The sequence below is a fragment of the Schistocerca nitens genome, chromosome 2, assembly GCF_023898315.1.
Source record: "Schistocerca nitens isolate TAMUIC-IGC-003100 chromosome 2, iqSchNite1.1, whole genome shotgun sequence".
Classification (NCBI taxonomy): domain Eukaryota; kingdom Metazoa; phylum Arthropoda; class Insecta; order Orthoptera; family Acrididae; genus Schistocerca; species Schistocerca nitens.
Window position 1 is genome coordinate 464563665 of NC_064615.1, and position 22947 is coordinate 464586611.

General features: G+C 42.0%; 1 protein-coding gene across 1 annotated transcript in view; it reads left to right on the top strand.

The window, feature by feature from the left end:
- Window positions 1-22947, top strand: part of LOC126236361 (eukaryotic translation initiation factor 3 subunit D) — a 69408-nt gene that overhangs the window by 12277 nt on the left and 34184 nt on the right. Inside the window, exons 7-9 of the mRNA XM_049945593.1 lie at window positions 16713-16925; window positions 19814-19956; window positions 22142-22410. Of these exons, the coding sequence (XP_049801550.1) occupies window positions 16713-16925; window positions 19814-19956; window positions 22142-22410 (625 nt within the window). The remainder of the gene's footprint in view (window positions 1-16712; window positions 16926-19813; window positions 19957-22141; window positions 22411-22947) is intronic.

Sequence of the window (22947 nt, forward strand, 5' to 3'; positions counted from 1 at the left end):
TTAGCAACTCGCAATAAGTTTTGCTTCTTATTTAATTCAGATTTTATTTGGCTGCATGAAGGTGGTACAGCTTTTTACAGTCTTTCACTCACAGAAAAATCTCAGAGGATTGCTGGTAATCACACCCAGAACCTCTCTCAGTAGCCAGCAACAGTAACCACTGGGCTAAAACAGTCTAATGACAAGCTGCGTACAAAGGATATTGCACTTGGAATTATCAAATTCTGAAAACCAGTGTACTGTTGCAGTAGTTAGCATGTTGCTTTTCAGTTTTGAATTGACACCTGTCAAGTGCAGGAAATTTACCTGGAGGGTATATATCTCTCCTCAGCTTCAGGCATTTCTTACAGAAATATGGCCGGCCGGAGTGGCCGTGTGGTTCTAGGTGCTACAGTCTGGAGCCGAGCGACCACTCTGGTCGCAGGTTCGAATCCTGCCTCGGGCATGGATGTGTGTGTGATGTCTTTAGATTAGTTAGGTTTCATTAGTTCTAAGTTCTAGGCGACTGATGACCTCAGAAGTTAAGTCGTATAGTGCTCAGAGCCATTTGAACCATTTTTTACAGAAATAAGCCCAAAATTGATGATCTAAGCAATTAAAAGATTGGTAAAGTCATCAGGAGTAATAGTAATATCAGCACATAGAACCTGTGTTGTATACTTGTCCAGAGTGATATGGTAATGCCAGTTTTACAATCTTTTTCTTGGCAGCATGAAGATGTTCAATCTATTGTTGACTGCAGACATAATCTATTAAAAAGAAAAAAAAAATACTAATGTGGTCTGTGTTACCATGTGTATGCATTTCCTCTTTATGGTAGTGAAGCATGAGGTGTTGAGTATGCTTTCAAGCACATAGAAGGCTCTATGATGGTGCAGCACAGATAGAAGTTAATACTTAGGCTTGTCCTACAGAATCAGTTTTAAGTTAAGGAAATGCCCAGGAAGTATGTGAAATGTTCTGTGTATGCTAGGCCCGTCAAAATGTTCACTGACATTCCTAAAATCACTGTTGATCACACAGAATATTTTAACAATACACATTCACAGCATGAGAATGATATACTAGAATCTCATAATCAGAATTAGATTTGGAATCAAGATGCATTCTCATGGAAAATATGTTCGTGGTTATAAATCTCCTCTCCAGATAGTGAGTTATTTATGTATCAAATTTGAACCCCAAGAACTCACAAATGATGGCAATACTAGATTCATTCTGCACAGAAAGAGATTTAGGCAGCGAGACCAGATGTTTGCTCCATGTATTGTTCTCTGTATCTTCCCACAGTTCACACTTCCACAACTCTCTTGACCATTGGCAATGCTGAGGCATTATATAGATAGTAAATATCTGCACATTTCTCTCTTGAACAATTTATGTGTATGGGATACTATTGCTCACTTGCAAGTCAGTTGGCATGTTTCCTTTATATCAATTATAACTGTTGTTAAGATGCAAAGATAGATATCACCAGGTGTGCAGTTTTCTGAAAGCCATTGTTGAAAAGTAATGTCAGAAATGGCAGAATTCCTTCATTGGTTTCAGGATAGGATACATTCCTGTTGCTACAGTAGTGGAAATATGCATAAACGCATGGCTATGTGTAGGAAAATTAACTTTGTCGACTGTAATATTTGTGCACAGTGTATAAGCAATAGTATGAGAGACAGCATAATGACAAATGGAGTTGTATAGTATTGCATTTGATGCCATTAGTACATTATTCAAAAAGTCATTGATTCAGGTGGAAGAGGGTGGAACTCTGTATAAAGCCAGTCAGCTTTGTGTGGGGTTATTGTGTGCAGATGTGCCTTTCCTGCAGGTTGAAAAGACACCATTAGTTACAGTGTTTGTTGTGTACATAAACAGTGATTGACAATGTCAGTGGGGAAAAGTTGTGACAGAAAAAGCAAAACTAGGACTGTGTAATTGTCAAATTCCCTAGAAGTTTTAACTGTTCAAGTACAGTTCCTGATAATTTCGTTATACTGGAGATATGATCTGGACAGAATGCAAAATATTTGGTAAGTAGAAAATTATTTGAAGCATTGAAATGATTCCTTGTGTGGAACAAACAATTATTCTTCTCAACTTGCTGCTGACTTACAGTTTTCAGTTACTGACAACTGCCAGATGTGTAAGACAAATTTTGTCAAATGACAAACATCTTACATTCAAGAGTGACTGCAGAAACCTGCTCCAACATCCAAACGCAAACAGGCTAGATTGGAGTTTGCTGAAAACATATGTCACATATTTCAGAAAACAAGTTTATGAAATAGGTTGGATGGATTTCAGTGTTATTGCCATGATCTGACACCCGAACCTCAAGCTGTCACACTCAGATGGGTACCAAATGATGTTTGTCTTGAGAGTATCAACAGGAACACCAATTTAGTTCGTGCTATGTGCCATTGTCCAGTAGAACATGCATAAACAGTAATTAAAAATAACACCAGAACTACAGAGCACAGGAAAAGCATATCTGTGAATGATTGTTTTGTGGATCACGCGTGAGTCAGTTGGTAGTGTGTGAGGTCATTGTGCCAAAGATCCCGCATTTGGACCTCACTGATAACAATTTTTTAGACTTTTTACGTGTGAAACTATTATATGGGAGAACATTTCCCAGGCATGCTAAAGGACTCTTCAGAGTTTGTAGCAATGTCCTTTTGGCAATCTGCTTTTGCTTCGTTAATTGAAAGTAGCAGACCTATAGAGTACATTGGTATAGATAGGTATGGTGCTCTGTCAGACATGTGCGACTGAACAAACACCACTTGTGATGAAGTACTTGTAGTTTTGTAGAATAGACATAATCAATCGGAATAGTAGAATAAAGAAACAATTGCATCACTTGGGGGGGGGGGGGGAGAGTAGTAAATAATAATTGGCTGCAAATGGCAGTGCCACTGTACATCAGATGTGCGTGTTGTGGCTTGTCACAGGTTTGCAGTTGCTGTCCACTCGGCACACTACTGGTGCTGCTGTATGCAACATGAATCTGTGGAACATTATCGACATTCTCTTCGAAATGGTGCATAGTGACTTGTGTACGTGCAACACCAGAAATAACTGAAGATGGGAGAAAGTGTGCAGCATTCCTACTAGACATAATTGATCAGTGGACTGTGTCGAATGTTGCCGAAGAGGAAACATTAGATATTGACAAACACACACCGGGTGGAGCGGAATTGTTTGTTTATGACAAAGTGAATGGACTAGAGTTCATGTCTTTGATATCATTGCCAGAAGGGTCCTCAGGCGATGGAAATGATGAAATAGGGAAATACCACAGAAGGTGATAAGGGTGGTGTTCTACTCAAGAGATAAGAAAATCAGAATGCTCAAATATTGGGTTAGACAAAAAGCAGCCAAAGCCAACCCAAACATTTGTCCATCACACAATGCCTGCAATGAAAAACAGATTTTGCACTAGATGGTCTGCACAGTGTATTTTTTATGAATGGAAGTGTCAGTGGGAAAATAGTGGGGGTTAATATCAGTGAAGGAGAAGTACAAACATATTACAATGCATGTGATGGAGACCTTCAAATACTGTCACCAGAAAGGTTGATGTGTTCATGATGTAGACATCAAATTGTGGATGAAAACAAAAGCAAGACAGTTAAATTTCCCAAGATTTGATGCCAGTAACAGTTGGGTCTTATGCTGAAAGTGTAAAAACAATATTGTAATCTGTCAATTCAAATCTTTTGTTACCGTGAAAATGTACCAAAACAGAAATGACATACAGAAAACGGTAGAAGACTGGAAACAAGCAGCCTGTGCACTCATGACAGCCTACAGAGAGCAAATATCTAAGCACCGACAAAAGTTGATTTAATAAGGAGATGACTGTGGGCCGCACTCTTGCAACTAGAGGTTCTAAAAATTTTGTGGAGGTTGTACGGTCCTTTCACAAGACAACCCATACGTTCACAATTATTCAGTTGCTTTCACAGATAGCAAATTTGTGCCAAAGCTGTTTGTTGTCCTTCAAGAGCCACATTCTTTGAGGACTCGTACACTTCAGTCCATTTTCGCAGTACCAAATTTAATCATCCACTTTCACTCCTCCAGTTAATGACCAAAGAACTGTTCAGGATGTTTCTACAAGAAGCAGTAGCGGAACAAATCAATTGAGAGAAACTTCTGATAATATGGGATTCTTACAGCCCCCACAAAGACTCTATTGTTCTTCGTGACCTGCACGTACAATATAAGCTACTAAAAAATATCACAGTTCATATAATTCCAGCAAACACAACCTCCTTTTGTCAACCACTTGATCTTCATTTCTTCAGAATGTACAAGCATACAACGGAGACCCTTTGAAACTTTGACAAAGTTCTGTTTCAGCCACTAGCTTTCATTTTGCAATCTAAAAGTTGCGTAAGCAAATGTGGGATTCATCAAGTGTGCTTGTTGTACAAAAGTAATTTGCTTGACACTTCATTTTTGAAGCCATTGTTCCTGAATGAATGACTGTGTTGTGTTGTGTTTTGATTGTATATCCTGTGAAACTACAAATGTATTCTATAGGTTTACTACTTTCAAAGAAACGAAGTGAAAGCAGACTGCCAAGAGAACGTTGCTGTAAACTCAAAACAGCCCTTTTACATGTCCTAAACATGTTGTCCCATATAACACTTTCACACAGTAAAACAATTATCATTGGGGTTTGAACCCAGAACCCTTGGTACAACAGTCTACCAACTTCCCCACAGAAGCTATTCGTATTAGTTATTCAGTTATGTTTTTCAGGTACTCCGTAGTTCTGGTGTTGCTTTGTATTAATGTTTACACCTGTTCTGTTGGTCAGCAGCCACAGGTGCAGACTCCCAGACTCCGTGGGGCCTGAGGGGGCCCGAGCCCCACAAAAATTCATTTTTTTTTTTTTTTTTTTTTTTTTTTGGGGGGGGGGGGGGGTGCGGCAATAATTTAAGAAAATTATTAGTTATATTGTGATTTGTAAAATCACAAAATTGTGTTGGAATTTTTTATTTTTCTTGTTTGGTGATAGTTACCTTCTAAAATACAATCAGTAAGGAGTTAAAACAAATAATTATAATGGTAGTAAGCAGGTTAACTGAAAAACTGATGTGCGTCATGATAGTGTTACGGTGCTGCGGGCACCGTGGTGCCTGAACCTTCGGGTAAAGTCTGGGGCCGGTGGGCCAGCCCTGCAGCCATTGCGACATCAAAAGGACGTGAGCAGAAGTGCCTGGAACCCTCTGCCTTGCATCACCTTCATGCTTAGACATTACGACACCACGGCTATATAAAGTCCACCCTGCTGTCGCAGTCATTCAGTGTGGACAGTTTCGTTCATTGTATGGTGCAGACTTGTTTAGTGTTCTGACTTAAGTGTCTAGTGAACTATTCTGTATGACCATATTTTATTCATTTACTTTAGTCTCTTAGTGTATTGTGAATTAAGTTTGCAATGGATAAATTTGTTACCAAAAAGGTGTGCTTGGAAGTTGATGATACTGCAAGTCAACCTCCAACAATTACTGTGTCGCCAATTGCTTAGTCTTCTTCAGGCGAGAATCGTTTACAGCCGAAACCTGGACAGTCCGGTAAGGGAAGATAATTTCAGAAGTCTTGGTTGATCAATTATACATGGCTAGAGTATGAAGCATCTACTGAAAAAGTTTTTCCAAAACCTGCTAAGAGGCTGATGCTAAAAATCTATTGCAATTTTGTTTGAAAAAGATGATGCAGTTACTTCTGTAGGGTTTTCTAACTTGAAAAAGGCCTTGGAAAAATTCCATCTTCATGAAAATATGTTTACATGTAAAGGTGTTCTGAAACTAAATTCTATCACTAACCAAAGTGTGGTCTCCCAATTGAACGAAGTTAGTGGTATGAAGAAAGGCCATTTAGCTCATGAGACAATTTTTACTACCGTGCAATTTCTATGCTGACAAGGGCTAGAAATTAGAGGGCATGAAGATGTAAACTCAATTTTTTTTAAATTGTTGGAACTCCGAAAGAATGACGTACCTGAGTTTAAAGATTGGTTAGGGCGTTCGGGGTATAAGTGGACGTCACAAGATATTCAAAACGAGATTATTGATCTTCTAGGAAAGTGTGTGTTCAGAAAGGTATTGGCTTCAATCAAGAACACTGAACATTTTTCTATTATGGTTGACGAAACAGTGACTCTTTGAGTCACGAACAAGTGTCATTTTGTATTCATACTGTCGATGATTCCTTAATCATCAATGAAGACTTTGTTGGCTTATACGAGACCCCCCAACATTGAATCACAAACTCTGTTTAGTATTTTAAGATGTTTTTGCTCGTCTTGGTTTGTCAATGGATAACTTAAGATGACAGTGCTATGATGGTGCCTCGAATATGAGAGATAAGTTCAAAGGACTAAAGTTAGTTTTGGATATACAACCAAAAGCATCTTATGTGCACTGCACTGCTCACAGTTTAAACTTAGCAGTTGTAGGCAGTCTCTGCCATCTTAAGTCTGAGGGATATTATGGCTTTAGCCAAGGACTTAATAAACACTGTAAGGGGATCCAACAAAAGGATGGGACTTTCCAGAAGCATAAGCTGTGAGAGTGCCAACGACCAAGCTGGTCTATGACACCTTTGCCTGACTCGATGGACTATGCAAGCTTCTAGTATCTTGAGAATATTGAAAAACTTTGAAGAACTTCTAGACTTTTGAAACATTTTCTGCAGAGGACAAAACAGACAGGTTACAAATGTGCAGCTTACCTTGAGTCAAGACTTACTTCTTTTTACATCTTTATTGCCATGCAGTGAACCCAGTAGAGGATGTCAATGAAAAAATTCAGTGCCCTCATCTAAGTGTTGCTGATCTGGAAAAATATATGAGGGCTTGATTGTATATTGAATGGAAGGCGTGATAGTTTTGAACACTATCGGGAATTGTGTTTAAAAGAGAGACCTTCACAAGTTGATGATCCTTCACTTTCTCGGAATCGAAGTATACCAAAGAAGTATGAAAACAATGAAGCCAGCTCATCGCACACTTTCAAAACCCCCAAAGGAATACTACAAAGCTATTTACATTGAAGTTTGTGAAACGGTGCAATCTTACAGTACTGAGTGGTTTGCTTCAACTGGACTCACACAGGTCATTGCAGATGAACAAGAGTGCTTGCTTTTAGTAAACATAAGTGAAACAAATTTGGAAAAATCAATTGAGTTTTTCAAAAATGACCTAGACATTGGGAGACTGCGCTTACACTTGAATATGTTAGCCGATATCGCTAATAAAAAAACTAATCTTAAAAAACATGCATCATATAAGAAAGTAAATTACCCGATAGCCTGCAGTTGGAGAAATGTTATGTGGAATAGTGATGTGCATTAAGCTTCTGCAGGTAGTTCCAATCATGATAGCAATAGCAGAATGGTCATTTAGCACCCTTAAATGTCTGAAGTCAAGCTTCTGCAGGTAGTTCCAATCATGATAGCAATAGCAGAATGGTCATTTAGCACCCTTAAATGTCTGAAGTCAAGCTTCTGCAGGTAGTTCCAATCATGATAGCAATAGCAGAATGGTCATTTAGCACCCTTAAATGTCTGAAGTCATATCTCCGATCAACAGTGGGACAGAAGTGATTGAACAACTTGGCTGTTCTTCATGCCCACCAAGATGGTTTGGATGAATTGGATATCCGACTAGTCATCAGTGACTTCATATTCAGTAGTCCACAGTCCGTTTGCACCTTTATAAACACACACTATCCCTAATAATGGCATTTAGAGGAATAATAAAAATCTTTATAAAACAGAGAATTAAATACATACATAATGTTAAATTTTCAGTTTCGAAATATTAGTACTAGTTCAGTACTGTAATACTCTATTACTATAGTACTGTATTACTCTACTACTATAGTAATGTATTAGTTATTTTCAAATACCTAAATATTTTTAGGGTATAATACCCAATAAAACCTACTATTTACGTACTTTTTGACTGAAAGAATTAGGTATATTGTATTAAGTTTATTAACTGTATTAAAGCATTAACTTTGACATATCGTTTTTATTTAATGAACCTTGAGCCTTATTCAAAGTAAGCTTAAATTATCTGTTTCACTTATTAATCAAAATGCTATTACTGTGTGACAGCAATATTTTATTCTTTTAATGATAGTTTTGGATTTATTTAAATATAATTTTAGTCTTTACAGAGCTATATATTCACTGCTCTGTAATAGTCTATAAGCATGATTATTACTGTAAATTAAATTTGCTTCTTACGAAAATACCGTGTGTGTTTGTTTTTGTTTCTTTTTTCAAAGCCAAAAAATGTATTTGGCTTGTCGAGTTTCCCGGAGTGTCGAGTTATCAAGGGTCCAGTTTCCAGGGTTCTAATATTGATCATATGACTCTAAAATGCTTTAAATAACTTTAAACTAACCATTTTTCTTCGAAAATTTCCTGGGGCAAGACCCCCAGTATGCCCCCCTCCCCCAATATAAGTCAGTGCCCCTGTCAGCAGCACATAGTACAAACTAAATTGGAATTTTGGTTGATACTCTATCGACATACAATGTTTGGTACTGATCTGAGTGCCTGGCGTCTGGAGGTTTGGGTGTGAGAATAGAGCAGCAGGTAAGAATGAGCAGAAATTTTGGTGGTGGAAGTGTTAAGATTTCGGCAGGCTTCTGCACTGGAGGTGAACATGCATGCTTGGTTGAACACTACAATGAACTCTAACATATACACTGAGATGCTAGAGACAGAATTGATTAGAATGTATGAGGACCTTGGGAACAAAAGTGTAATGTTTCAAGGTAATGCATCTGTGTATGTTTCTGCTACAACCAATAAGTGGTTTACAGATAAAAATATCAATGTCTTACCCTGGCTTGCACATAGGCTGCATATCAACCCCATGGAAAACCTTTGGGGAATACTTGCAACGCATTTTCATCGCAGTGGAAGGCAATATGAGGCCTTATGTGAACTGAAAAGTGCAATATAAGAAGAGTTGGTGACAATTTTACTGCAAGAACCCCAAACTGTAACAAAATCAATGTCAAAGAGAATTTTTGAGGTAAGTAGACAAAGTACTAACATCACAACAACACAACAGGACAGTGAGCGCCATTATACCAATTTCCACTCAACAGAAGCAAACGCTTAATTTTATTTGCGTTATGAGAGAAACTGTGTAATTCCATCATGATTGTTTGTTTTATATGTATCTGTTGTTGTTGTTGTTGTTGTCTTCAGTCCTGAGACTGGTTTGATGCAGCTCTCCATGCTACCCTATCCTGTGCAAGCTTCTTCATCTCCCAGTACTTACTGCAACCTACATCCTTCTGAATCTGCTTAGTGTATGCATCTCTTGGTCTCCCTCTACGATTTTTACCTCCACGCTGCCCTCCAATGCTAAATTTGTGATTCCTTGATGCCTCAGAATGTGTCCTACCAACCGGCCCCTTCTTGTTGTCAAGTTGTGCCATAAACTCCTATTCTCCCCAATTCTATTAAATACCACCTCATTAGCTATGAGATCTACCCATCTAATCTTCAACATTCTTCTGTAGCACCACATTTCGAAAGCTTCTATTCTCTTTTTGTCCAGACTATTTATTGTCATTGTTTCAGTTCCATACATGGCTACACTCCATACAAATACTTTCAGAAACGACTTCCTGACACACAAATCTATACTCGATGTTAACAAATTTCTCTTCTTCAGAAACGCTTTCCTTGCCATTGCCAGTCTACATTTTATATCCCCTCTACTCCATCCATCATCAGTTATTTTGCTCCCCAAATAGCAAAACTCCTTTACTACTTTAGGAAATGAGACACTTAATCTAATTCCCTCAGCATCACCTGACTTAATTCGACTACATTCCATTATCTTCGTTTTGCTTTTGTTGATGTTGCATCTTATATACTCCTTTCAAGACACTATACGTAGCTACTACTTTCATAATAAATTACTTATAGTGTGCTACAGACACTGTATTATTACTTTTGTAGAAACCCTTTCTTTATTCTGATTTCCACTACTGTACTTTACATCATTCTGTGCCCAAGCTGTAGCTGTGTGTGTGTGTGTGTGTGTGTGTGTGTGTGTGTGTGTGTGTGTTCCAGCTAATCGGAATGACGCCACAAGAACATTTAATGAACAACATGGGGTGGGTTTAACATTTTTGTGTTGTAAATGTCATGAACTACCATTGTTGGAGCATGTTTTCCTTAGTAGTGTAGGCGGGAAAACATGGTATCGCCCCAGCAGCATGTTGTATGGGGAATGTTCCAACATTGCTTTATTCATCTGTATTACTATTGTTATTTCTGTTAAAATTGCCACCGAGACTGGATGTCCTTATCTTCATTGAAAATACACACACCAGTGTCCAGCAATATTACTTGTTTTTTATTTAAATTTCGTTCTCTCATGGTGCACTGCTTTTATTTATCTGGTGAGGTTTCCAACACAGTCATATTGACAAATATCAGTTTTATTTGACTGTTTTCCTGTGACTTCAAATGTGCACTTTCATATCTCATAATGACATGTGGAGCAATGTTTGCTGCAGAGTGGATATGTTCTCGTTGTTTGTTTCGATTATTTCTTTATTCTTTTATTCTGGACATCTCTTCTCCCCCCCTGCGGGTTCGGGGGTTAGAATAGGCCCGCGGTATTCCTGCCTGTCGTAAGAGGCGACTAAAAGGAGTCTCAAATGTTTCGGCCTTATGTGATGGTCCCCTCCCGGGTTTGACCTCCATCTTTCTAAATTATTCCGAAGAGCGAGCCGATTGGGGAAGGGCGCCTTACATGGTGCACTGTATCCGTCGTGCATTGAGACCTTTAGCGGGCTTTTTCGTCGTTGCAATGGTGTCCCGCTCGTTTTCCATCTCTTGGGCGAGGATACGTCCCTGGGTGCGATTACCACGCTGCACTCTGCAGTGTTGCTTTTACCTGCGATGACGACCTTGGACATTTTTGCACCTAAGATCCAGCACGGTAGCCAGTCCGTTGTGGTGGGGCCGCCATGTACCCTGTTGGTTGTAGCCCCCTGACAACACAGGGATCGCTCTACTGATGCCTGCGCCGTTAACTCCCCACGTATGCCAAGGAGTAGATGCCCATCTCCCTGGGGCATCAGGACTCCCGGCAATGGCCCCAAATTGTTCCCATCCCTGGCCACACCATGGGAGGAACGAAAGGCAATGAATGACAGTGACGTGTATTCGCCCAGGTATCTCGTCTGTACCAGAGCTGATGGTGACTCGTTTCTATCTGTGCAGCCTCAGTTCTTTGTAGAGCATTTAGAGGACAAGTTTGGGGAGGTGGAGGGCTTGTCCAAAATGCGCTCTGGGTCAGTTTTGATAAAAACGGCATCCTCTGCCCAGTCACGCAGGTTACTTGCTTGTGACAAGTTGGGGGATGTTCACGTTACCATCACCCCACATAAGAGTTTAAATATGGTCCAGGGTGTTATTTTCCATAGGGACCTCCTTTTGCAGTCTGATGACGAGCTGCGTGCCAATTTAGAGCGCCGAGGTGTACATTTCGTCCGGCGTGTTCTCGGGGTCCGAGGGACAATCAGGTAGCTACCGGTGCCTTCATCTTGGCCTTCGAAGGTGATACCTTACCAGAGAAGGTCAAGGTGATGGTCTACCGGTGTGACGTCAAACCCTATATCCCTCCCCCGATGCAGTGCTTTAAGTGCTGGAAGTTCGGTCACATGTCCTCTCGCTGTACTTCTAGCCTCACATGTCGAGATTGTGGACGCCCATCTCATCCCGATACTCCATGTGCTCCGCCCCCCGTCTGTGTCAACTGTGGAGAGCCTCATTCCCCTTGCTCGCCGGACTGCAGTACCTTTCAGAAAGAACGCAAAATCATGGAATATAAGACCCTGGACCGACTGACTTACACTGAGGCTAAGCGGAAATTTGAACGGCTACATCCCGTGCGCATGATGTCTTCTTATGCCTCCACTGTCACTCCTGCTCCAGCTCCTTCAGCTGCAAGTTATACAGTCAGCTCTCAGAGTCAGAGGACCTCATCTGCCCCCTTGACGATGGGGGCCCCTTCTCTTGCTGTTGCTCCCACACCATCTACCTCGGGAGCAGCACCCACTAAACCACCGGGGACACCAGTCCCCACTTCTAAGCCGGTGAAGCGTAAGTCTTCTTCGGCTTCTCTCGCTCGGAAGGGATCCCTTGGGTCACTCCCTTCCCAGGTTCCTACCAGCGGCACAGCAGACACCAACCAGTGGCTGAAGAAGCCACAGGTCGCTGGTCGACGGGCTTCGCGATCCTCTTCGGTCCCAGGGACTGACTCCAATAAGCCCTCTCAACAACGGCAACCAAAGGAACAGCGAGAGAAAAAGACTTTGAAGACCCGTAAGTCCAAGACACCTGCGGTGGCACCTACTCCACTGCTACCTAAAAGCTCTGCGTCTGAGGATGAGGTGGAGATCCTTGCGCCCGCTGAGGACCTCGATCTCGCCGATCCCTCAGACGCAATGGATAGTACTTGCACGGGTGCTCCATCGGAGGCAGCAGGTGACCCAGCGGCGTAATCTGCCTTCCCAGTCCCGTCACGCCTTTCTCCGCAATGGACAATACCATCCTCCAGTGGAACTGCAGCGGTTTCTTCCACCATCTAGCTGAGCTCCGACAACTTATCAGCCTTCACCCTTTCTTCTGCATTGCTCTTCAGGAAACTTGGTTTCCAGCAATGCGAACCCCCGCCCTCTGTGGCTATCGGGGTTATTATAAGAACCGGGCAGCATATGAAAGGGTGTCTGGTGGCGTCTGCCTCTATGTCCTTCACACTCTGCACAGCGAGTCTGTCCCTCTCCAAACAGCTTTAGAGGCTGTCGCTGTTCGGGTGTGGACGCCACAGGCTGTTACCGTCTGCAGTCTTTACCTTCCACCGGATGGTGATGTCTCGCAGCATGTCCTGGCTGCGCTGATAGCCCAATTGCCGCCACCTTTCTTGCTATTGGGCGACTTCAACGCCCATAACCCTCTGTGGGGTGGGTCAGTGGCAACAGGTCGAGGCGCCACCGTTGAGCATTTATTGTTGCAGCTCGATCTCTAGATTTTAAATGATGGTGCCTTCACACACTTCAGTGTGGCGCATGGCACATACTCCGCCATTGACCTTTCAATCTGTAGCCCTAGCCTCTTACCGTCTGTCCAATGGAGTGTGCATGACGACCTGTGTACGATACGACATGGTGTCATCACATCGTTTCTACACTTCATGACCACTTTCCGATCTTTCTGTCACTACCACAGCGTCACTCTTCTGGGCGCCCTAGCAGATGGGCTATGAATAAGGCTGACTGGGACTTGTTCTCCTCCACTGCCGCTATTGAGCCTCTCTCTAATGATGACATTGATGCGGTGGTTCAATCGGTCACCACCGGCATCGTTACTGCCGCCGAATCTGCCATTCCCCATTCCTCTGGGTCCCCTCGGCGGCGGACTGTGCCTTGGTGGTCGCCTGAGATCCCTGCAGCAATTAAAGATCGCCGGTGGGCGCTACAGTGTCACAAGCGACATCCCTGCATTGAACACCTCATTACCTTCAAACAGCTGCGTGCGCGGGCCCGCCGCCTTATCCGCCAAAGCAAGCAGGAGTGCTGGGAGCGGTATGTGTCCACCAATGGCCTCCTTGTCTCTCCATTGCAGGTCTGGGCCAAGATCCGACGCCTCTATGGCTATCGGATCCCTGTCAGCGTCCCTGCGCTCTCACTGAATGGAGCAGTTTGTACAGACTCCGACGAAATTGCCAACAGCTTGGCAGAGCATTTTGCTCTTAGTTCCGCTTCTTCCAATTACCCACTGGCCTTCCGATCCATTAAAGAGCGGATGGAACGTCGGAGCCTTTCGTTTCGCACCCACCACCCAGAATCTTACAATGCTCCATTCAGTGAGTGGGAATTTCGTAGTGCCCTAGCTGCTTGCCCTGATACCGCTCCTGGGCCAGATGGCATCCACTGTCAGATGCTGAAACACCTTTCAGTGAACTGCCAGCGGCGCCTCCTCGATCTTTACAACTGTCTTTGGGTCGAGGGGGAGTTTCCGTCGCAATGGCGGGAAAGCATTGTCATCCCCGTTTTGAAACCTGGAAAGAACCCTCTGGAGGTGGACATCTACCATCCCATTAGCCTCACCAACGTTCTTTGCAAGTTGCTTGAATGGATGGTGAGGCGGCACTTGAATTGGGTACTGGAGTCTCAGGGCTTTCTGGCTCTGTCTCAGGGTGGGTTCCGTAAAGGCCGCTTCGCCACAGACAATCTGGTGAGCCTGGAGTTGGCCATCCGTACTGCCTTTGCCCGCCGCCAGCACCTGGTCGCTGTCTTTTTCGACATGCGGAAGGCGTACGATACGACATGGCGTCATCACATCGTTTCTACACTTCATGGATGGGGTCTTTGGGGTCCTCTGCCGATTTTTATCCGCAATTTTCTGTCGTATCGTACCTTCCGCGTGCAAGTCGCGGCCTCGTATAGTTCCTCCCACGTCCAGGAGAACTGTGTGCCACAGGGTTCTGTTTTAAGTGTCTGCCTGTTTTTAATAGCCATTAACGGGCTCGCTGCGGCTGTGGGGAAATTCTGTCTCCGCTTCCCTGTATGCTGACGACTTCTGCCTTTACTACAGCTGTACTGGCATTGCAGCTGTTGAACGTCAGCTACAGGGCGCTATCCGCAAGGCGCAGTCTTGGGCTGTAGCGCATGGTTTTCAGTTTTCGGCTGCCAAGACCCGCGTTATGCATTTCTGCCGGCGCCAATCGTCCATCCTGATCCGCGGCTTTATCTTGCCGACGAACTCCTTACTGTGGTGGAGACCCACAGGTTTTTGGGTGTAGTTTTTGATGCCCGGCTGACTTGGCTGCCTCAGATTCGGCAGCTTAAACAGGCGTGTTGGCGGCATCTAAATGCTCTGAGATGCTTGAGCCACACCCGCGGGGACGCCGACCGATCTACCCTGATACGGCTCTACCAGGCGTTAATTCAGTCTCGTCTGGATTATGGGAGCCTGGCTTATGGCTCAGCATCCCCATCTGCGCTGCGGGTACTGGACCCAATCCTACACAGCGGCATACGGCTTGCCACTGGTGCTTTCCGCACCAGCCCTGTGGACAGCATACTAGTGGAGGCAGGTGTCCATCGCCTGCGGTTACGGCGCCAACGTTTGCTGGCCGCTTATGCCGCCCATGTTTTAAGCTTGCCCAGGCATCCAAACTATCATCTCCTGTTCCTGCAATCAGTCGTCCATCTGCCAGAACGTCGGCCCCGGTCTGGTTGTACAATCACGGTCCGCGTCAGAGCTTCTCTCCGGGCTTCGGGTTTTCTCTGTTCCACCTCCTTTCCGGGCCACTTTGCATACACCCCCATGGTAAGGACTCAGTCCCTCTAGAGGCCTTCCGCCGCCGCTTTTATTCCATCCTGGCCACGTATCAGGGCTCTGGCATTGTTTACACTGACGGTTCGATGGTTGCTGGTCGTGTCGGGTATGCGCTCACTCTAGGGGACCATTCCGAACAACGTTCCTTGCAGGATGGCTGCAGCGTTTACACTGCTGAGCTGGTCGCCATCTTTCGTGCCCTAGAGTATATCCGCTCCTGCTCAGGTGAGTCCTTCGTTATCTGTAGCAATTCCCTGAGCGGTTTACGAGCTTTCGACCAGTGTTTCCCTCGTTTTCGTCTGGTGATGGCTATCCAAGAGTCCCTGCATACTCTTGCCTGTTGCGGCCGCTCTGCGGTCTTTGTGTGAACCCCCGGTCATGGCGGTATCCTGGGCAATGTATATGTTGACCGCCTGAGACCACAAGTAACCATCTCTGGATGTTGGCCTCCCAGAGACTGATTTGCGGGCAGTTCTCCGCCGAAAAGTTTTTGCGCTTTGGGACGCTGAATGGCGCGATCGGATCACGCCCAATAACCTCCGTGCCATTAAGGAGACGCCGACTGTGTGGCGGTCATCCATGCTAGCCAACCTCAGGGACTCAGTTGTCCTTTGTCGGCTCCGCATTGGCCACTCCCGGCTGACACACAGTTATTTACTGCGCCGGGAGGACCCTCCTCTATGTCGCTGCGGGGCGGCTTTGACAGTGGCCCACATTTTGTTGGCCTGCCCCCTTTTCGCTGTGGTCAGGCAGACATTTGCGCTGCCTGATACGCTCCCTGCCCTTTTATCTGATGACCCTGTTATGGCTGGCTTAGTTTTACGTTTTATTCGGGCAGGGGGTTTTTATCGTTTACTCTGAGTGTTTGTTCTGTTCTTCTGTGTTGATTCTGGCCATTGGCCTACGATTTTACGCTGAGTTTTTAATGTGTTCTCGGTGGTTGGCTTTTCCTTTTTATCTCTATGGTCGGCCAACCATCGTCACACTCTGTGTGATTTTAATTTGTTTTGTCTGATCTCTGTAGGAGTATTTCTTGTTCTGTGTCGTCTGACGTCTTTCCTGCTGTTCGTTTTTATTCTCTTTGGGTGGTTTTAATTTTTTTGGAAAAAGGGACCAATGACCGTCGCAGTCTGGCCCCTTTAATCCCCCAAACCAACAACAACCATCTCTTCTCTCGCTGTGCATTTTAAATAATGAAAGGCAGGTTTGCGAATAATAGAAAATGCATCTGTTATTGTTATTGAATAGTGCTAAAATTGTGACATTTTAATGCTAGTAGCAGTAGTATTAATATTTTTGTTTTGCAGGGTGAACCGCGGTATAAATTTGAAGAAACAAACCCATTCATCTCGGAGGAGGAGGCTGGAGAAGTGGCATCAGTAGGCTACCGCTATCGCAAATGGGATCTGGACAATGGAATTGTGCTGGTTGCTCGGTGTGAGCATGATGCTGTAATGCATGGCCCCAATGGAGAACTTCAGTTTCTGACAATAAAGGCTCTAAATGAGTGGGATTCAAAGGTGAAGAGTGTTTTCATAAAATATTGTAACTACTAATACAGTGGGATCTCATTAACAATTTTTTGAAGGGACCACAGATTTTGATTGTTATAAGTGGGAAAACATACTAACAAAAAATCTTAATTTGGTTAGTGGTCCCCCGCCAGTGAAACTGCAGAATTAAGGGGATTTTGTGTAATATGCAGTCTCTTAATGCCCACTTCCTGACATGCCAGCTCAAATTATAATTCAAATAGCACTTCTTCAAGAACACACAAAGAATACGACACCCAGAAACTCAAAATTACGTGTTGGCATAAAAGATGCAAAAATGAGTTAGATATGGTGACATTGGCGAAATCCAATGTTTCTGGCATGTACAGTTATGCCATCAGCTAATTTAAATGCAGGAAAGTCACTTGATGTGAGAGCATAGCCTCTAGTTTGCAAAATACAAACCTGGCATATGATGAAGAACAATTTTAAAAAATGCTGGAATTAAAATTATTACATTTCTCAATACTAATGAATGTCATTCATTTAGCTTCTCTCCATTAGTGATTCACTGCGGTAAATGAGTAGGGATTGTCATCTCAACAAACTACTAGTGTATTGTAGATGTTAGCTTAACTTCACTTTAATAAAATAAGGTACAGTGTGTACTTCTATATTCAGAGATTTGAAAAACATATAAGTTAGGTGATTTCTTTTGTCCTAATTGTAATGTAGCTGTCAGTGTTGTAGAAAGTGGCAAAGGTTCTAGTTCATCCTCTTCCTCACTTTTTTCCTTCCTGCAAAACTTCATAAATTGTTATGGACTGACCAGTGGCAACACCTTTGTCAATTCAACAAACACATCAAAGCTAAGGTAGTCAGTGTTTTCTTCTTGCACCACTATTTGCTGTCATTGTTCAGCTGCAGTTCCTTCATTTTCTAGTGTGATGCCTTCTGTAAGTTCCGTCTGATCAAAGCAAGCCTTCTTGCAACAGTTTGAGATTGCACTTTCTTGCACAGAATCCGGCACTTATTACAAAATGCACAACATGTAAGATTATTACCTTTCTCGTTGCAGCATGAAGAGAGGCCAACCTCTTCTGTATTTTCGTTGCAGGAGTTGTATAATGCCTCAGTTGAACGGTGGAGTGGGCTTGTACAACTGGGAGGAAAAAGCACTAAATGTATATTACATAGAGGACTTTTTTAGGGATGTGCTGCACACTGGTCAATAAACAAAATGATTTTCTTATTTCTAATACCCTACCGGTTATCCCAGGAATGCTAGAATTGTTCGAATGTACTTGTTGTTACCCATGCTTTCACTTAACTGTGTATTTATGTGTAAATATCTGCACATTTTTAAAGCATTGTGGATTCTTCACCTTTCCCATTGTTAGTTGCACAAACTTTCCTGTTCCACGTTCATTACAAGATAGTAAGACAGTTAGCCCCTCTTCACCACATTTTCCACCGTGGCAGTTCTCTTGAACTCTCGTTTTGTCAGGCAGAAAGTGAAAAAATTAGCCAGTTTCATCTGCATTAAAAACAGCATTGTGCCCACTTCCAACCTCTCCTTGAACACATTTATACATCAAATTAAGTCAGTTCTTGAGCATTTCAATCCAATTGTTGGGCGCTTTAAAATATGAGTGTCTACTTATGTGCCAAATGTATTGCTTTAGCATAAACTGCAGTACCATCAATTGCAATATTCAGAGTATGAGCTTGTTTTCTCCAATTCAGTAGCACTTTTTCCAGTTCTGGAAACTGGCCATTGTCCGTTCATCTTGAACATGGCATATCAGTACATCATTCAGCTTCACAAAAAGTCATGGACTGAAAGTCAGATACTAAACATGAACAAAGAACACTAGTGACAGAGTTCCACGTTAATAAATAGTTTATAATTTGGCTGCTGAAGTCAGAAGTCGTCGGAGCTACTGCCAATCTATACGAACACATTTTGAGTGTCATTTCTACCTTAGCAAATAACCTGTTGATGTGTAAAGTTACCAACACTGAACAACACTGTCTTCCAGACATTTCCTCGCCACACAGCAGCCATATAACATCTTACTCTCACCACTTCCCAGAACTCTGTGGCAGAAGTTGCAGTGGCCAAACAGTATCAATACTTCCAAATCATAGCTTACTAAGTGATGAGGGAGAATGTATAAATGAGTCATTTTAACATGCATTTTATGCAGTTGGGACTGTTGGTTCCCAAAATGGACATATATGGGAAAATGCACTAATGATTGACACTGAGATTCCACTATATGTTTTACTATTAGTATAGATGAGCAGCAAGCATTCAATATATTTACAAAGAGTGAAAATGTTAACTAAGGACAATGAGTTAATACTGACCAGATTAAGCAATAATTCCTATTGAATCATTTAATTTCCTACTAATAGTGTTCTTGAAAAAATGGTATTTATCGTAATGTTTTGTCAATTTGATTATATGACAGCTTAATTATAAGTTCTATTGAACCAATAACTATCTTATTGAAGCACTGATTATGCAGGGTTTATTTTCACTATTTAAGAGAGTTGCTGTTTTCATGACATTGTACCTTTTTCATTATATTAGTCAAGCTGCAAATGCCTACTATTGTAACCACCATTGTGTCTTTGCATTAATGTTTTGTCCCTGATCACTTTCTGACACTACAACAGTCCATAAACTGTTGTATTTTGTGAAAACAGCTTAAATTGCTTGCATAAATTTATCACTGATTTCAAACCTTGATGGAGACTAATCAGTTCCAACTACTTGAATATGTGTCACATTTACTATGTGTTATTCATGTGTCAAAAAGTGACAACTTCTTTTTGTCTATCTTTGGAAATATTGTGCTTTTTAGTGTCTTATACCTCTCGTGTGATTATAATATGTATATTTTCAGTTATCAGGTGGTGTAGAGTGGCGCCAAAAGTTGGACACACAGAGAGGTGCTGTGCTTGCCAATGAGTTAAGAAACAATGCTTGTAAACTTGCCAAATGGACAGTGCAGGCATTGCTTGCGGGCTCTGACCAGATTAAATTTGGGTGAGTTGTTAAATGTTTTACACTGAAATTTATAAAGTGGAAGATGTTTTTCTGTTGGAACAGTGTAAGACTTGATATGCAGAAGAAATACATCTACATGTACATAAATACTCTACAAGTCACCATACGGTGTGTGGCAGAGGGTGCCCTGTATCGCTACTAGCCATTTCTGTTCCACTTGCAGATTGAGTGAGTGAAAAACAGCTGTCTATATGCCTCTGTATGAGCCCTAATTTCTCATTTCTTATCCTCATGGTCCTTACGTGCAATGTATGTTGGCAGCAGTAAAATCATTTACCAGTCAGCTTCAAATGCCGGTTCTCAAAATTTTTTCCTCAAAAAAACATTGCCTTCTCTCCAAGAGTTCCCATTTGCTGAAGCATCTCCATAACACTGATGTATTATTAGGACCTACCAGCAACAAATCTAGTAGCCCGCCTCTGAATTGCTTTGATGTCGTCCTTCAATCTGACCTGGTAAGGATCCCAAACACTCGGGCAGTATTCAAGATTAAGTTGCACAAGTGTCCCGTATGCTTTCTCCTTCACAGACGAACCACACTTTCATTAAATTCTCCCAAAAAACTGAAGTCGACCATTCTACTTCCCTACCACTGTCCTTGCATGCTCCTTCCACTTCTTATCGCTTTGCTATGTTATGCCCAGATATTTAAATGACATGTCTGTGTCAAGCAGTACACTACTAATGCTGTATCTGAACATTACATATTTGATTTCTTGCTTGTGTGCATTAGTTTACATTTTTCCCACATTTAGGGCTAGCTGCCATTCATCACATAGAGTAGAAATATCATCTAGAGTCATCAAACATAGATACCTTACCGTACACCACAGCATCATCAGCAAACAACTGCAGATTGCTGCTCACTCCATCCACCTTGACAGTAGACACTTCATCCATTGCAGCTGGTTTCATCCAATCACTGCATTCAGCACCATGCCCGAACCATTCACCATTGCCAAACTGCCACAACAATCAGTTCACTTCCAATTCGTTGTCTAGCTTTCTTGATGTGTTTGGATCCCAAATTCTGGGTCTCTTATTTTGTATTTCATATCTCTCTCTCTCTCTCTCTCTCTCTCTCTCTCTCTCTCTCTCTCTCTCTCTCTCTCTCTCGCGCGCACGCACACACCCAAACTAAATACACATTTCATGCACAGCACTAACCGCACTACTAGATTCTTCCACCCAAGTCGCGATTCAGCACCATTTATGTAGTCACTTCAATCAGAGAGATTGGCTTACATTAGATAAGCTTGGCACAACATTGGGTAAATCTGAAATTTTCTGAAGGATTTAAATTGATCGTTGCAACTGGAACACCAAAGTCATAAATAAAATACCATCATACAATGAAATCACATACTCTAGTGGTTAGCTTATAAACCTGATATAGGCCGAAGGTTCAAATCTCATCTAAAGCAGCAAAATTTATTTTTCTAAATCTAATCATGCCTTTGACTATTGTTTTTATTCAGATAATTGGTTGAAACGTAATTTTTTTATTTGTACTAGTTTGCCGCATCGTTCTCATCATCATATTGACTTCCTTTGCTTTTATTTTTATTCCTATCATTCTTTTTCATTTGGAATCTGCTTGTGTTGTCTAGGTTGTGGTTAGGTTTGGATAGAAGTTTAAATTCAGGGCTACAAAACGTGTTGCCTGCCGTACATAGTTAGGTCATTTGGTAATTTAAAAACCAGCCGTCAACAGAGCATCTCCCATTTTCGTCATACCTCGCGGTGGCCACTTCCTTAGTTGCTCTGCGTTACACATAAACAGTATTTATGGAGTGACTTGGCATGTTTGTGTGACACCTGTAACGGAGTGGGGGCCGGCAGTGGCTGTGGCAACACTGTTGTGGCAAGTGATAGACATTAACTACAAAGTTATTTTAATCAGACTATAATCTTGTAAGTGTTGGTATCCAGAACAGCTCATGAGAAAGACTAGTTCAAAACTAAAACTCTTAAATGCTTGGATGTTAAAATAATAACACATCCTTTTTGTGATTGAAGCAGTAACTGGACAATTTATAGGCAACATTTGATGATAAACTAAAATCAGTTTTTATTCTTGTTTCATTTTTGTAAAAACTTTTGCTCTTAAAAACATGTAATCAAAAATTTTTTGCAGCCACCAAATTTTTGATAATTGTTTCAGGTATGTTTCTCGTGTGCACGTCCGTGATTCATCAAAGCATGTAATCCTGGGCACTCAACAGTATAAACCTAATGAGTTTGCAACACAGATAACACTTAATATGGATAACGCATGGGGAATATTAAGGTGCATAATTGATATTTGTATGAAACAAAAGGATGGAAAGTACTTAATTATGAAAGATCCCAACAAGCCAATGATTCGCTTGTACGACATTCCTGACAACACATTTGAGTCCGAGAATGAAGATGCGGATGAGGAGGAAACAGGTATGTTTCAGTACTGTAACTGTTTTACATAAAATATGTACTGGAATATAACACAGGTCTTCAAAATAAACCATAAAATAATTGTGTTGTAAAAGGAATAATTTGAGCAATTAAACAAGACCAAATGGAAACAGCTCTAATTATTTGTTGCATGAAAAGTAGCAGTCTGTAAAGATATGAGTATCTTCTGCCAAAACAAAGAAAAAAGCAAAAGCTAAACTGAACACACACTGTAGTATGGCATAGCTTAGTTGAACAAATACAGGATGTCCCAGGGAATATGGTCACTATTCAGGCATACAACAGGAATGGTCTTTTAATGCAAAGTGCATAGCAAACAAGGGCTCTGAAATGCATACCTTAAGAGCTGTGAGCATTTGTTCATCTTCACTCCTGTGAAACAATCTTTTCTGCTATAAACAAGTACTTACAGCTCTTAAGGCATGCATTTTAGATCCCACGTTTACTAGACGTGTTACTTTAAATAATTGCTCCTGTCATATACTGAATTTTTACCATTCCTTGTGGGATACCATA